The 15,409-nt window shown below is 39.8% G+C and overlaps 1 protein-coding gene across 11 annotated transcripts in view; it reads right to left on the bottom strand.

Annotated features, from left to right (window-relative positions):
- The window catches only part of PTK2 (protein tyrosine kinase 2), a 373,208-nt gene that overhangs the window by 12,243 nt on the left and 345,556 nt on the right, over positions 1 to 15,409 (bottom strand). For 6 of the 11 annotated variants that reach the window (XM_043539034.1, XM_043539038.1, XM_043539029.1 and 3 more), the window contains 4 exons: positions 7,934 to 7,996; positions 4,346 to 4,385; positions 3,704 to 3,810; positions 221 to 229 (listed from right to left, as the gene is read on the bottom strand). In XM_043539034.1, the coding sequence (XP_043394969.1) occupies positions 221 to 229; positions 3,704 to 3,810; positions 4,346 to 4,385; positions 7,934 to 7,996 (219 nt within the window). The remainder of the gene's footprint in view (positions 1 to 220; positions 230 to 3,703; positions 3,811 to 4,345; positions 4,386 to 7,933; positions 7,997 to 15,409) is intronic. The other 5 variants (XM_043539037.1, XM_043539033.1, XM_043539035.1 and 2 more) reach the window with 1 other exon arrangement.

The raw sequence follows: 15,409 nt of genomic DNA, 5'->3' as shown, positions 1-15,409 counted from the left end.
TGATAGAAAATACAAGGATAAAGCATCCATCTCTTACATTGATGGGAAAATGAATATTGTTATTGGTTATGCTGGTGGTGCAAGGTTGTGTGAATTCTAATACATTTCAGTGACACTGTAGTAGAAATTAAACACTTAAATCATCTCTATTGTCAAGTCACATGCAAAGCCATTTGTGAATAGCACGCACACGCCACGAACACATACACTCTGTGCTTACCCTCCATGGCTATTGTTGAGCAGAATATGTGGGAAGATTAAAGAAATTTACCAAAGGAAGGGAAAAAAAGAAAAACAATATTAATAAAATGCAGCAGGAAAAACCCCAACAAAACAAGTGCAGTAACTAGAGATCAGTTAAAAAAAAGCCTGCAACAAAAATGCATTCATAACAATTTTGGCTGGCTCATGTTAGCTATTGGTCCATTTGTTATGGAAGCATAATGTCTGAGCAATCTTCTTAGCACCCCAGCACAGGAAATGAAGTTATTTGCCATGCACTCATGCTTACATTTTACAAAATAAATGAGGAAGAGGACATGCAAAGCTTGACAGGAACAAACCAATCTGGCAAATAGCAAAGTGGTAAATGGAGTTAGGGGTCTTTTTCATAGTAGGAAAGCGTACCAGGTGAAGTGCTGGTATTTTTTAACATGGCTAATAATCCATTGCTTGATAGCTCAGGCAGAGGTTGCATAATTCTTGCTTGAAGATTTGTTTTTGAAGTCCTCATAGTGGGAAATATTTAGTCATCTAACTGTACTGCTCTTGTTCATGAAGATTCTTGGTTAAGACTGTGGTTACAAACTACTGAGAGACCATTTTGGACTGATTACACACAACCCATTTGATTCCTTTGGCTGGGTCTTGGAATCACAGAATAAGGGTATCTGTAATTCTTGATACTTAATTTTTTTCTCTTTGCTGTTTCTATAGCCAACACCAACACTGTTCCACCGCAAACTAAACAGCCAGGGTTATCTTCACATGGTTGGCTGACTTCCCCTGAACAAGTAACTGTATACTGTACATTTTTTTGATGCCTTTCTCTCCACAGGCTCCAAGGATTAAGAACCTCAAGTCTTGTCATTTTTACTTGTATTCTGGCATTATGGAAAAGGGAGTTAGGAATTTAAAAGTTCAACCAGCACAATTTGCAAGAGACTCACTTCTTTATCATATTTTTATGCACTAATGATCCCAGGAAAATCATCTTTTTAACTTGGAAGACTTTGACAAAGTCATGTTGTATTCAAATACAAGCCTCCCAAAAGAAGGTAAGAGAAACCAGTTTCAGGAAAAACAGACTCTCAATGCAGAAAATTAACACAAAACTATTTTTCTTTTGAAAAGAAACCAATAGCTCTAGCCACTGAGAGTCTCTGCATCTTTTATTAAATCTAACGTCGCCAATTACCTTTGCATTGTAGTTTTTGTCTGGCCCGGGTGTCAAAGGCATATTTTTTCTGCAAATGTTTTTGACGTGCATCAAGTGTTAGTATTTATAAGGGAATTTTAGACAGAAAAGCCGAATTTAGTAACACATCTGTTATTGCTTTTTACATTTTCTGAGGTTTGGCAACTTGAAAAGCACTGGCATCATTTTATAATAAACAATCTCGCTCTAAGTGGCCAGTTCTGTTCATTTATGCTGATTCTGAAGCATTCGGATAATCTCAGAACAAAAAACAGAGAGAAAGAACCTTGTGGAAATAGTCTATTTTTGCTAAGCGTACAACTTCGATGGTTTGTTTTGTATTTCCCAGCTGGGGACGAACTGGGTTTCCGTATTTTTTTTAAAACTATAAAACAGATATCACTAACCATACCAGCGATGTCTACCTCTGCAAGGGAATCCAGGTCTTCATTGCAGACTTGGGAAGGTTAGGATTGGATAACTGAGAGTTTCTCTTTTCCCTTGAGGCATGTTTGTAAAACTTCACTTCAGTTGTCCTTGCTTTATATCATCATTTATTTGTATTATGGCAGCACATAACTTATATGGCTTTGTGGGAGCTTATGTTGGACAGTGCAAGTTTAGCAGTGCTATAATATCTTCTTCACCTTTTTCCTCTCAGGATATTGCTGGAGCACAAAAAAATCACCTCTGTGGCCACTCTTGATGGCATCAGCTGAGAAAGTGGAGGCAGGGGAGGGAATGTTGTTGCCTGAGGATTCTGGGTCAGTAATATTACAACAGGAGAAATCAAATTTTCATGGTGCCATATTTTACTCCAGAGATGAAATGAAAGGATGTCAGGAATAAAACACCGCACTGCATAAAGTTTGTTTCACTGTTACAATATCACCGACCCAGAGTTCTCAGGCAGCATCATATATTGCCCCTGAAAAACTGCTCCCACTGAGAACAGCTCCAGCCTCTTCCACTTCAGGAGGCACAGAGGTCACTTGAGTTTCAACTTCCTGATCATTTTCAAGGCAAACAAATCCCCAAAAGCAGTGAACAGACATGTTTAAAGGTGACCTGTACGTTAAGAAACAAATCCCATTTACGTCAGCCCCTGGAAAAGGGGCACTTAGCACATGCAGCTTTCTTGTGCTTTAGGCCAAACTGCAGCATCCACTCCACTGGGATGCTCCAGAGCGCAGAGTTTTGCAGTGTCACAGCCACCATGGAATCCCGCTTGGGGGATGAAGGGATCAGGTGATTGTTTAGTATATGGAGCAGTTCTGTACAGTTTCATATGTTGCTATTTCATCTCTATTAGAGATGAAACAGTGAACAAGAAAATCTTTTAAAAACCACATAATATACTTAAATGCACCATTTACTGGGCCCCTCCCCACAGCCCCCTATCAGGGCTCTAGGGCAGTGGTTCTCAAAGCTGGTCTGCCGCTTTTTTCAGGGAAAGCCCCTGGCGGGCCAGGCCGGTTTGTTGACCTGCCGCGTCCGCAGGTTCGGTCGATCGCGGCTCCCACTGGTCACGGTTCGCCACCCCAGGGCAATGGGGGCTGCGGGAAGCAGTGTGGGCCGAGGGATGGGCTGTGGGAGCTGCGATCGGCCGAACCTGCGGACACGGCAGGTAAACAAACCGGCGTGGCCCACCAGGGGCTTTCCCTGAACAAGCGGCGGACCGGCTTTGAGAACCACTGCTCTAGGGCAGCTGTGACATTGCAGCAAGAAGCATGCTGGAACATCACAGCAGAGAGGGGGACAAGAAAAGAAGTTCAGTGTCCCACGCATCCTAATGAGCAGAGGCATGCACCTAAGTGCCTAGGACACCTAACCACTATGTAAATAATCATAACATTACTGAAATAAGTAGAATTGTGGTTATGCTATTTGCTTTCCACCAATTAACATCACTCTGATAAGCTGGGAGAATGGGCAGTGAGAATGGTCTCTCGTACCCCACATATCAGTTGTTCTTCAAGCTGGAAGTAACGGCCAAATGAAATTCCAACTAAGCACAATGGCAGGTGAAGGGAGATGGATGGGGGAGGGAGAGTATTATTTTCAGGAATTCTTGTTCCAAACAAGGTCCGACTGGAAAGAGATGCAAAACCACAGTAGCAAACAGCCAGTGTGAATATGTCCCATGACAACGTATTCAGTTACAAGCTTCAATTTTGTTTTCACTTTCAGCATCAGCTCACACATTAGTAACTGCTGATGGTTCTCTTTTTGGTGCATAATGAGCAATTAGCTAAAACATACTTCATTTGACACTGAGCAATGTACCTTCACTCCTTCATTGTAGCTGTCCACGGGGCTGTTGAGACTGGCAAGACTACCCAAATGGCTGGGGGCTCCAGGACGAGGTGGTTTCTTTGGCGGAGCTGCATGATCTAGTTAACAACATATTTTGCACACCTTACAAAAGGACTAAATTTATTATATTGACTTTATAACATTTTGGGAAGGTATTCAGCACATTGAATAAGCTTGTTCTATTTCCATTTATGAAAACTCCATCTGCCAAACTATGCTTCTTATCTTTATTTCAGCTAAAGGAAGTCAGAGACTAAAAGATCCCACAGTCTTTTTTCAAGCCTTGAAACAATGAAGATAACAACATGAACATTTTAATAAAGCCTCAAAAATCTCAGCCACAAATTTGAAAATTCTGTGGCCAAAAGTTTGGCATTTAAATAAAATCAGCCAGGACACCTCCCAAAACAATCAATAGATGTTGTGAGTGCTTACCACTTCTGAAAATTATGCCAAACTGTATTTAGATGCCTAACCTCAGGGTATCCAATACTGGCCTAGATTATTATTTACTACTGTGGCAACTAATGCAATTTCTGAGATTAGAAGAAATGCATCAAGGATCAGGAACTTGAGTGTTCATGCTGATTATATAGTAAATGTATGGCTTACCTGGTTTACCCACAGGCTGATATATGTGCTGGTTACCAGCCTGTAAAAGAAAATTTAAGTTTAGTATTCTAGTTATTACAATTACTGTGTTTATAACTCAGGATCCTCATCTGAAAGATTTGTTGTTGTAAGCTTAGCCATTAGAGTTATCCAATTTCTTTAAGATTTCCAGTCACAGACATTCCAAAAGTATTTCTCCTGCTCCCCCCGCATTACTTTAAGGTATCATGAGACACATATTGCTTCCAACTACAATTTCAGATAACATTACTTCGGATAAAAACGTTCATTCATCTTGTGTTCTGCTGCTCACAACCACATTGGCCTTTATCTGTATTACTAATAGTTTGTCCTTGCAAGGCTGATACTGGCATTAGTCAAATAGGATGGCACATTTACCACATATTTAGTTCTCTATCCAAAGATAATTTTTAAATAAGTTGTGGCTGTTAAGAGAAAAAATTGTAGCAGAACAATTAGAAGACTGCATGTCTAGGGTCTTTTCTATTGCTATAGTTTAAATCAGATTAAACGGACTTTTAGAAATTCACAGTAAAAACAGAATAAATAAAAGATACTCTACTTATTAATTTGGAAATTCTTTATATTGGATTGAAATGAGTTGCCTTGCTAATTATATTTACACAGCTTACTGTCAAGTCAGAGGGAAATCTGTTTAGTCAGAACAGAACAAATGCTTTATATGAGACTTGCAGTTGCCTTCTTGAAAAACAACAATCTAAATACACTCGTATGTTTTATGAAAGAGCTTCTGCAGATTGGGGTTTCTTTTGCAAATTAAAAATGTTGACATAGCTACAGTTCTCAGTTAAGCACAGCAATAAAACATCTCAACAGGACATTTATTTATTAAGTGAAAACCATTCTGAAACAGGTTGCATATCTATACGGTAAAAAGACTGGAAAGAGATTTAAAGTCTCAATTGCATTAAATCTAAGGGAGCTGCATTTTCAACACTTTAAAAAGAACTAATTCTGAGAACTGAGGGTTCACCTAAACTTGTGCAAAGACACATGAGTTCTTGCACGAACTCACCATTAGCTATGGATGAATCCAGTATAAATCACTGCATAGAGTGCTAATTAATTCACATGCCCAAATTAGCTGTTACTAGTGTAACCTCAGCAATCAAACTTGATTTTGGGGTGTGTTAGAGAACATCTGTGCTTGCAAATCTCTCTCTTAGGTACTCACATGGCCCACATTACTGTAGTAACTGAGCACCTCAGAATCTTTAAAGTATTTATACTTTCATCACCCTGGTGAGGTAGGGAACTATTACCCCCATTTTAGAGACGGGGACTGAGGAACAGAGACATTAAAGGACTTGCCTAAGGTTGCACAGGAAGTCTGTGGCAGAGCAGAGAATTGAACCTGGGATTCCCGAGTTCCAGGCTAGTGCCCCAGCGAATGGATCATCCTTCCATTAGCAAAGCTAACAGGATAAGCAGCACTAGAGACAGCAATGCAGTATTTATCCAAAAGAAGTTTTGTCAGGTCTGCCTTATACCAGCTGCCTTATAAAAGCTCGATTTAACCAAACCAGAGGTTGCAACATTCGCAGAAATGAATTTTATGGTATTAAAATTAAAGGCAGAGATGGCAGTGACAGCTATAGTTAAAGTTGTCTAACACTTTCCATTATAAGACCCTGTTTCCAGCTGCTTAAAACTTGGCCAAATTTTAACCATGTGGTCTGAAAATTTCCATGCTGGGTCTCTGCCTCATATTTGCAGAAGTACTGAACATTCATAACTGCAAGTGAAGCCCACTGGAGCTGCGTTCTAAGTATTCTGAAAAATCAAGCTCTAGCTGTCTCAAGCTGAGCACCAAAAATAAGTGGACACTTTTAGCTTTTATCATTTTGTGCTTCAGCTCCCCCTGCTGTAAAATGGGGATAATTTCCCCACCTCATCTCATCTGGGAATGCAGGGCTGAGTCGTTTGAGTTTTACATATAGTGCATTTCTCATTTAGGGCACAAGCAGACATCCTGGGATCAAGCAGCCATGGGAAGCAAAATTTATTAAAGGGGATAGGGGGAACGGAACTTCGGTGTCCACACATTGTGGGTGAGTGCTCTAACCACTAGGCTAAAAGTTACAAGGAACCATCTCTCCCACCGCCTCCCGTTGGGACTTAAGTGTGTGCTAGGTGACCTGGTGCCTAAACTGAGGCTGCTGTGCACATGGCAAGTGGCAGATCTTTAGATGCCATGGGCACTTTACCAGCAGAAATTTAGGTGCCTACAGAGATAGGCAGCAGCTGGGCAGGGGTTTTGAGGATCTAAATTTTGGATTTAGGTACCTGAAGTGGCAGTTAGGTGACTTAATCCCTTTGTGGATCTGTCTCAAAGTCCCTCTCCCCTATAATATTTAAGTGATGAATGAGCACAATAGAATCTCAGAGTTTTGAACCACACACTTCATTTGGAACTGGAATCAGGCAGCAGCAGACACACCAAAAAAAAAAAAAAAGCAAATACTGTACAGTAATTACATTACTGTGTTAAATGTAAACTAAAAAAAAATAAAGGGAAAGTTAAAATTTTTTTGACAAGGTAAGGAAACTGTTTCTGTGCTTGTTTCATTGAAATTAAAATGGTTAAAAGCAGCATTTTTTTTCCCTGCATAGTAAAGTTTCAAACCTGTATTAAGTCAATGTTCAAAAGTTATAAACTTTTGAAAGAACCACCGCAATATTTTGTTCAGTTATCAACCACCTCCATATCCAAGGTGTTCGTACCTCTGAGATTCTACTGTATTTAACAATTTGGATTTTACAAGAGCAGCTCAAACTAATGAGAAAGGCGAATTAAAAAAATATGAATTTAGAGAAACACTGATGAAGGCAATCACTAGAGAAAAGTTACGTCAACCAGTCCAATGAAACCATTACACACACACACACAGCACAACCCCCTACTTTCAATTACTGTGGTACAGAGACGACAAAGGAAGCGAAACTATTTGAGACCCTTTTTTTTTTTTTTTTTTTTAACACAACAGACATGACTTAAGTCAGTGAGTGAGAATATATCATAGCTGCAGCTGTTGTCTGGCAGTAAATGAATGAATACTGGATCTGCCCCATTTGATTTATAGTAGCTCATTTACCCCCAGAGAGATTGTTGTTCTTGCATTACTCAAGACTTATGTTACTTATGAGAAAGCTCTTCAGTTACTTAAACATCCGCATAGGTTATTTAATCTTGCTTCCTGTTGACAGAAATCTAAGCAAAACTATCCCTATTTTTAAATAAAAGCCCTGGGTAATCATCCCATGTACACTGTAAAATAATCAGAGTGTATTTGCTAAAACATTCAGGCATTTGTTTCAACAGCAGCACCAAGAAAAAGAACCCCAAACTGTTGTGTGAACAAATTTGCTGTTGCTGCCATTCCCGCAGAAGCTAAGCCTCTGGAAACTTTTAGACCCACGTAATAATAATGGAAACATTTAGCAAACTTTAACTCGCCTCCCATAATCAGGGCAATGTGCAGTGTGTTCTATAGAGACCTAGAGAAAGAGTTGATAGATGAAAAGATACCACACATACATACTTACCGGGCCCTGGAGGCTCCCGTCCTCTCGGTCTATGCTGCCTCTGGAGAGCCGCACATCAGGTTTCTAGAGGAATGAACAATGTGGTTTTGTATTTTGTTTATAAGAGCATTATAAATTCAAACAGCCTAGGATTAAATTCATCCTAAAGGCAAGAAAGTACCATCAAAAAATTTACACTTTGACTAATAGAGATGTGATTTCATTCCATTCCATTCTTCACATCCCCAGTTCCTGTAACATGCTCCTGCAAGTACAGATACTGAAACTATCAGTAGCTTCTAAAGAACTGTTTTTCAGCTACCCGTTTTCTGCTAGCACATAAAAATGCTTTATATAAATATTGATAGTACCATTTCCCCAACACAACATTGGAAAACCTGCATTTTAATTCTCTCAGAGGCAGCAAAGTCGTTTTTTATTGTATTTTCTTCCTAACAGCAAAAATTTCAACCACAGGATGAGAAATGCTGCGCATTAATTCCTGTTTCCTGCTTGAGAAAGGCTTATATGTACTTGGCTCCATCTCCAAGCCTGCAAATGGGGCCAATTACTGGAGCTCTTTAAACACTGCATTTAAGATACAGAAAGCTAATAAAGAAGACTAGTTTCGATACCCTTCTGCTGATAGAAGAAGCAATAAACAAATTTACCTTTTATTAGAGTTAAAAACAGTACATGGAGGGCTCTTTTTAAATGGTACAAATGAAAAGCTTTAGGGAAAAGTTTTTTTTTTTTAAACTTAATTTATCACTCCCTTCCTCACACACCCAGGTATTCACTGTACTTATACTTCTGAGACAAATAAACATTTAGAAAGACCAACAGATAGGCAGTCCTGAAACAATGGCTACGGTTGATCCCAAGACCACAAGGTCAGCTCCGTTAGGAAATTCCTCTGATGTCATGGATAGACCAACAAAGAATGAAAGAAGATCTGTCTTCTACCTCCCTCAGCTAGGAATGTGTATTGAGGAGTCCATTTTCCACTGCACATAATGCCTACTAACTCCAGTGAAAATTACATGGAAATACAGTGGAGGCTTTTCTTATTTAAATAAATGCAGACTACAAAACGCTGGATTTCCACAAAGTTATGTCATGAAGGGCTGTAAATTGTTTTGGGGTCAAACTTTTTGGAGGACAAAAATTCTGTGATTTTCATTTAAAACTACCCAGTCTCTATTCTCTGCTTATGAATGAAAATATTGGAGTGCTGTGCCCTGGATTACTCATGGTTAGGCATATCTTGCTAAATGTTCCAGAAAAAAATTGAAAAAATTGAAAAAAATGTGTGCTATACTACAAAAACACACCTAGTATCAGTCACCATTTGTTGGCAGCCAGTAAGAAGAGCCTGAGCTGTGGTACAGTCATACTGTCAGCATTCACTCAGGCTTTCACAGACTATTTACTATTTGTATTAAGGTTGTTAGGATATAGATATTCAGGCCTGTCTGTAAAGGCCTATACTCTAAGAATTTTGGTGTATTCTTATCACTTGGCTAGTTATAGAGGTATAAAAGAGAGAATCAAAATCACTGTCTGCTGGTGTAAGGGCCGTCTCTTACTGTGACAGTTTGAGGCCCTGTGCTTAGGCTAAGGCCTTTGGCTAAGCAGCAGAGGCAGCCATAAGCCAGGAAGCGAACAGTCACATCCTCACATTCCAAACTAGTCACATTGAAAGAAGGTGCTATTGGGCTCTTAGGAATACAATCCTGTCCTGATAATGCCTATCACCTCCAGAGAAAGGGAAGTGCCTAGAAAATGTAAAAGGAAACAGCATCCTGTCTGGCAAGAACTCACTTATCAATACTGGGATGTGAAATCCTCACTTCTGTATTGTTTTGTCATTATAGTTCCCACTTTGCTATTGTTTGTCTGTATAATCTCTGTCTGGTTCTGTGATTGTTCCTGTCTGCTGTATAATTAATTTTGCTGGGTGTAAACTAATTAAGGTGGTGGGATATAATTGGTTACATAATCATGTTACAATATGTTAGGATTGGTTAGTTAAATTTCAGGAAAATGATTGGTTAAGGTATAGCTAAGCAGAACTCAAGTTTTACTATATAATCTGTAGTCAATGAGGAAGTGAGGGGGCGTGGGTGGGAGGGAGGGGGCGTGGGTGGGAGATGGGAACAGGGAATGGGGGTAAGGAAATTGGAATCATGTTTTGCTAAAGGGGGAGATGGGAACAGGGAATGGGAGTGGGGAAACTGGAATCCTGTTTTGCTAAGGGCAGGAATGGGAACAGGGACACAGGTGTAAGGCTCTGTGGTGTCAGAGCTGGGAAGGAGGATACTAAGGAAGGAAACTGGAATCATGCTTGCTGGAAGTTCACCCCAATAAACATCGAATTGTTTGCACCTTTGGACTTCGGGTATTGTTGCTCTCTGTTCATGCGAGAAGGACCAGGGAAGTGAGTGGGTGAAGGAATAAGCCCCCTAACAAAGGTAGCGCTTAAAGGCCACAGCTGAGACCAAGACCCCTTTGTGCTAGGCACTGTATGACTACATAGAAAGAGACAGCCCCTGCCTCAGCGAGACCTTACATTTTAAATAGACAAGACAGACAAAAGGTGGGAGAAAGGCAGTATTATTATTCTTATTTTACAGATGGAAAACTGAGGCAGAGAGAGATTGTGTGACTTGCTCAAGGTCACCCTGGGAGTCTGTGGAAAAGCTTGCAACTGAACCTAGATCTCTTGAATCTCAACCCATTGCCTTAACCACAAGAGCACACATCCTTTCTGACAAAAGATTCTTTAATGCTAGCTATGTAGGTGTCCAGTATACATATAAATATGTATCTTACATAAACCATGTAATGTTTTTCATTATATTTTAAACTAAACTAAACAACACAAAAATTATCTTCTCTATCTTCGTAAATGAATGTAACCAAAGAGCTTTACATTACTATTGGATTTGGAGCTAGTGTTCAGAAATTGTCTTAGTTTCATATTTATTTATATTGCAAATGCTCTTGGGCAAAGCGAAAAAAAATCTCAGTCACTAAAACACTGGATTGGGCAAACTTTAATGATTTTTAAGTTTCAATGAATTTACTTATTCTTCCAGGAAAGTGCCTAATAGTAACATTCTCTCAGATAATGGTGAAATATTCTGTGTTTTTGAAGCAAAGGCAGAAGCATAATTACATACACTACACCTGATAGAATAAAATACAACTTTTGGTGGCATTAAATAGATACAGAGAAAGGGAAAACTGATGGAACGATAGTACTTCTATTTTCTCAGCTTCAAAATACAGGCAGGGAAAAAAATCACTCTTTTTTGATTAAAAAGAAAAGGAGGACTTGTGGCACCTTAGAGACTAACAAATTTATTTGAGCATAAGCTTTCATGAGCTATAGCTCACTTCATCGGATTCAGCTCACGAAAGCTTATGCTCAAATAAATTTGTTAGTCTCTAAGATGCCACATGTACTCCTTTTCTTTTTGCGAATACAGACTAACACGGCTGCTACTCTGAAAGCTGTCTTTTTTGATTGTGCCTTGTTTTTAATATTCTGTAACTTTGCCCTTTAAATGCCAGGATCACACAACAGTGCTGTCTGACTACTATATAAAGAACAGAAATCATTTAACACAGGTACTCTAGACAGTTAAAAAGAAACTGTAGAAAACTGCCTGAGGAAAAGAAAGTCTCCACATGTCCCAACATAAATCTAGACTTTTCACACATGCTCAATTGCTAATACTTGCTCCCTGTCTTATCTCTACAGGCTGGATTCAGTGCCCACTGAAATCAAAAGAAAGACTCCCATGACTGAATGGGCTTTGGATCAGACCCTCTAATGAGCAATTCACTTATGTTGTAAACACATTTCAATTTTAATCATCTTTAGGGATTCTCTTCCTTTTGGGCTTTGCCAAAATCCATATTGCTGCAGTTCCTTCTATATTTACTCCCTTCTCCACTTTTGCCTATCTTGGTGCATCTGTGGCCACCCCCATAACAGTAGTACCTTAGTGGCTAATGAAGACCAAAGAATTAATCCTTGCAACATCTATGTGGGATAGTGAAGTGTCACAGATCCACAAGACCAGTCCTATGGCCCCAGCTTTGGAAGAGTCTCTGGGAGGACCCCTGCAGGGTGCCAGACCCCTAGGGGGGTCTCACTCTTCCTCCAGGGAAAGCCACATGGATTCACTGGACCTCTGGGCCTTCAGCACCCCGCTTCACACTCAGAGCTCTGTTCAGCAAGCCCACCTGGCACAGACCCCCTGAGGGAGACTTGTACAATTTTAGGGAGCAATGCACCTCCTCTGTCAGGATTTGCAATGACACACAGCCAGTGTTGTAAAACAGAGGAGTTTATCAGTAGTCTGGAACACAGCATTGGAAGTCCTTGATTAGCACAGAGAAAAGCAAGTTACAGCAGAGTCCATCCTGGTCAGCACAGAATCCCAAAGCTCTGTCATGCTGACCTCTCTTTGTCCCAGCTCAGGAGTGCACCTCCACTGCTTCCTACAACCAACACTCAACTACTACCCTAGCACCTCCCCAGCTGGGCAAACTCTGCTGGGCTTTCTGCTGAGAGGTGGGCCATCCATGGTTGTTAACTGCTAGGTATCAAAGTCCTCGTGATTAGATTTGTCACTGTCTTCTCAGATGCTCCACCTAAGGTCCAGACAGCCATGAGCCATTCATACCTGTATCCCTGAGCCTCTGCAGAGAGCAAACAACCCTTTCTACCCTCTAGGGTGTGTTTGTGTGTATATATATTATATATAAACTTAAAAAAACAGGAAAATATTAAAATGCAACTCTACCCTGAAAAGTGACTATGTAAAAATAGCAACCTGCTCAACAGACTTGTCTCATGCAGCATCAACAGAATTGTTTACTAAGGTCCAGTTGGTTAGACCTATGCAAACTCATTGAAAGCAATGATGTTGCACAGGGAATCACTGAGGACATGATTTAAAGACAACGATGCCTACAGGTAACTACCAACTGATGATGGCTAGGTAGAGGGCCATTTAATATCCATTTAATTTATATGTATCTTATTAAAAATATAATGGACTTAACGCTGTGCACACAGCCAGCCTATGTACACACGTGTACTTACAATTGTTACCATTATTCTCCAATCCCTGGCTCTTTCTGGTTGTCTATTACATTCTTTTATTTTATCTGGTCTTAAATTAGCTCAAAAGTTTTTTTTTGACGCAGGGTCTGTCTTTTACTGTATGTTCTTACAATACCTACCACTATGGGATATCAGGGCCTTTAATACTTATCTATATAAAACCAACAATATGGATAGCCCTTTGCAAAGGAGCATATTTCCCAGGGGCTAGCTGGTACTGGCCTGCAGCACATGTGAGTACTTCAGAAACTTAAGTACATACATAACAATATAAACACTTTCAGCCTCAGTCTAAGAATACAGTGCTCAATGACTAATAACAGGCACCGGTATGGCTTTCTAAATCCCTTGAGATAATTCCAATTCTCAGTTATTCATGTGTATAGCTGTGGGTTATCAGTTCAGCAAAGCGAGAGTTCTAAAGGCAATCCTATTGCAGCTTTGGTCTTTCTAAGTGACAAGATTTCACCGACCCTTTTTAGCCCCTGGGTGCTAGCACTGGAACAATGATATGGTGCCAGAATTTTAACAAGGCGCAAAAAAACAAACAAAAAAAACCCCCCCACCTCAGTTAGCAACAATGCATGTGACACTCCCTGAATAAAATACTTGCCATCCATCACACACAAAAATCTACCAGTTTCATACTCTATCCATCATTCTGTACTGCCAAACCAAATCCCTCATCCTTTCCATTCCCTACCCCATTCCCAGTACCTTTTGACTCACCATGCTCCCCTTCCCTAGAACCTTATGGAGACTTCCCTACTTGACAGTGGCAGCTGACAGGCACTGTGTGGCTGGTTGGATGGGGGGCTGATCCCCTCTGATGATTAGTTGGTCTGTAAAATATGTCCCCTTTGGTTCTTGAGTGCGCAGTGGAGGGAGTTTTCCAGTGCTTATTGGGGAAGGAGTTGGGGGAGTTTCACGGCATATGGAGTTGGGAGGTAAAGGGGAGCAAAAGTTCCCAAGGAAACCAGTAGGTTGCTGAGCCCCATGAAATTAACCCATCCAGCCATGCTGGTGTGTCTTGCCGATCTGGTTAACACCACGGTAAGGGATAGAAACAATTTATAAAAAATGAATTCTGAAGATGTTGGAGAAATTCATGGTTTAGGATCCCACATTTACTGGGAAAGTTTATCACTTGCCACTGGCAAGTGGGTTTTTCAAGCCCTGATTCTCCTCATGACCCTTAATACTGACTGTAGCAATAAAACCGCCTTCAAATACATTTCATGAATTTCCATAATATGACGTCTCTCTCTTGACCTTTCAGACTGTGGGGCTGAGCAAAGGTTTATTTCAATGGCAGAATTCCTGAATGTACTAAGCAAAAATGGAAGTGTAAGGAAAATATTTTGTGCTTGCTATTTCTACAGATTTCTTTAGAGCAGGAAGAAATTATATTCTTCTGGTCATCAATTCAACAGTAAATCAAAACCCTCCAAAAGAAAGGGGATTTCTTGTCTACGTCTAATAAAGTGTGGTCTCACATATCTGAATTCTTTTGGAAATATCAACAGGAGTTTTCAGAATGGATGCATATGACGAAGAATTGGAATATAACCTACTGTACTTACATTACTGTTACTCATTAATAAAAACATATCGGTATTTTCAGGACATGCCAAGCTATAATATCTTGGTAGGATTTTCTCATGTTAAAAATTAAAACCCTATTTTAGTAGCAAGTCACATCAATTACTCTTGAGTTACTGTTCTCAGAGTCAAAGTTGGACAAGTATTAAACCATATGCATGTGGGAACTTTTATATACACAAAAACAACCAACAAGATAAGGAAACTATGCAAGTTATTTCATCCACAGCTATTGAGAGAAGGGAATATAAAGTTCTTAATGTAGCACTCTGTCTCTGATGCCACAAGTGCTGAGAAATTGCTAAACAGACTGCATATGTGCATAATGAACAATTAGGCACTATCAACACAAAACCAGAGAAGGATCCAAAGAAGGAATAGAATACAATTGGGTGAACAGATCATTAAAATGCTGTAAGAAAACATTTTACAAAAGACCAGCATTGCACATTTAGCCAACCAGAGGTTCAGAATCTTGAAAATGTGTCTGCAATTATTTGGAATTTAACTGGCAAAACTATGATGTTTAACCTGAAACACACATATCTATGCATATACAGTATATTTCCTCATCAGGGTTTTTGTATAGGGCACCCGTCACCATGATATTTACGCACTACTAAGGTAAATTATATCTACATGGTGAAGGTTTCTTTTGGACTTCATGGGGGCTTCTGTTTGTCTCCTTTCTTTAGTTGTAGAAGGCTCTCCTTTTGGGTTAAATTATACAATCACGCACACATACATTCTAT

This window comes from Chelonia mydas, chromosome 2, assembly GCF_015237465.2.
Source record: "Chelonia mydas isolate rCheMyd1 chromosome 2, rCheMyd1.pri.v2, whole genome shotgun sequence".
NCBI lineage: Eukaryota > Metazoa > Chordata > Testudines > Cheloniidae > Chelonia > Chelonia mydas.
This window is presented reverse-complemented; position numbering and strand designations above follow the sequence as displayed.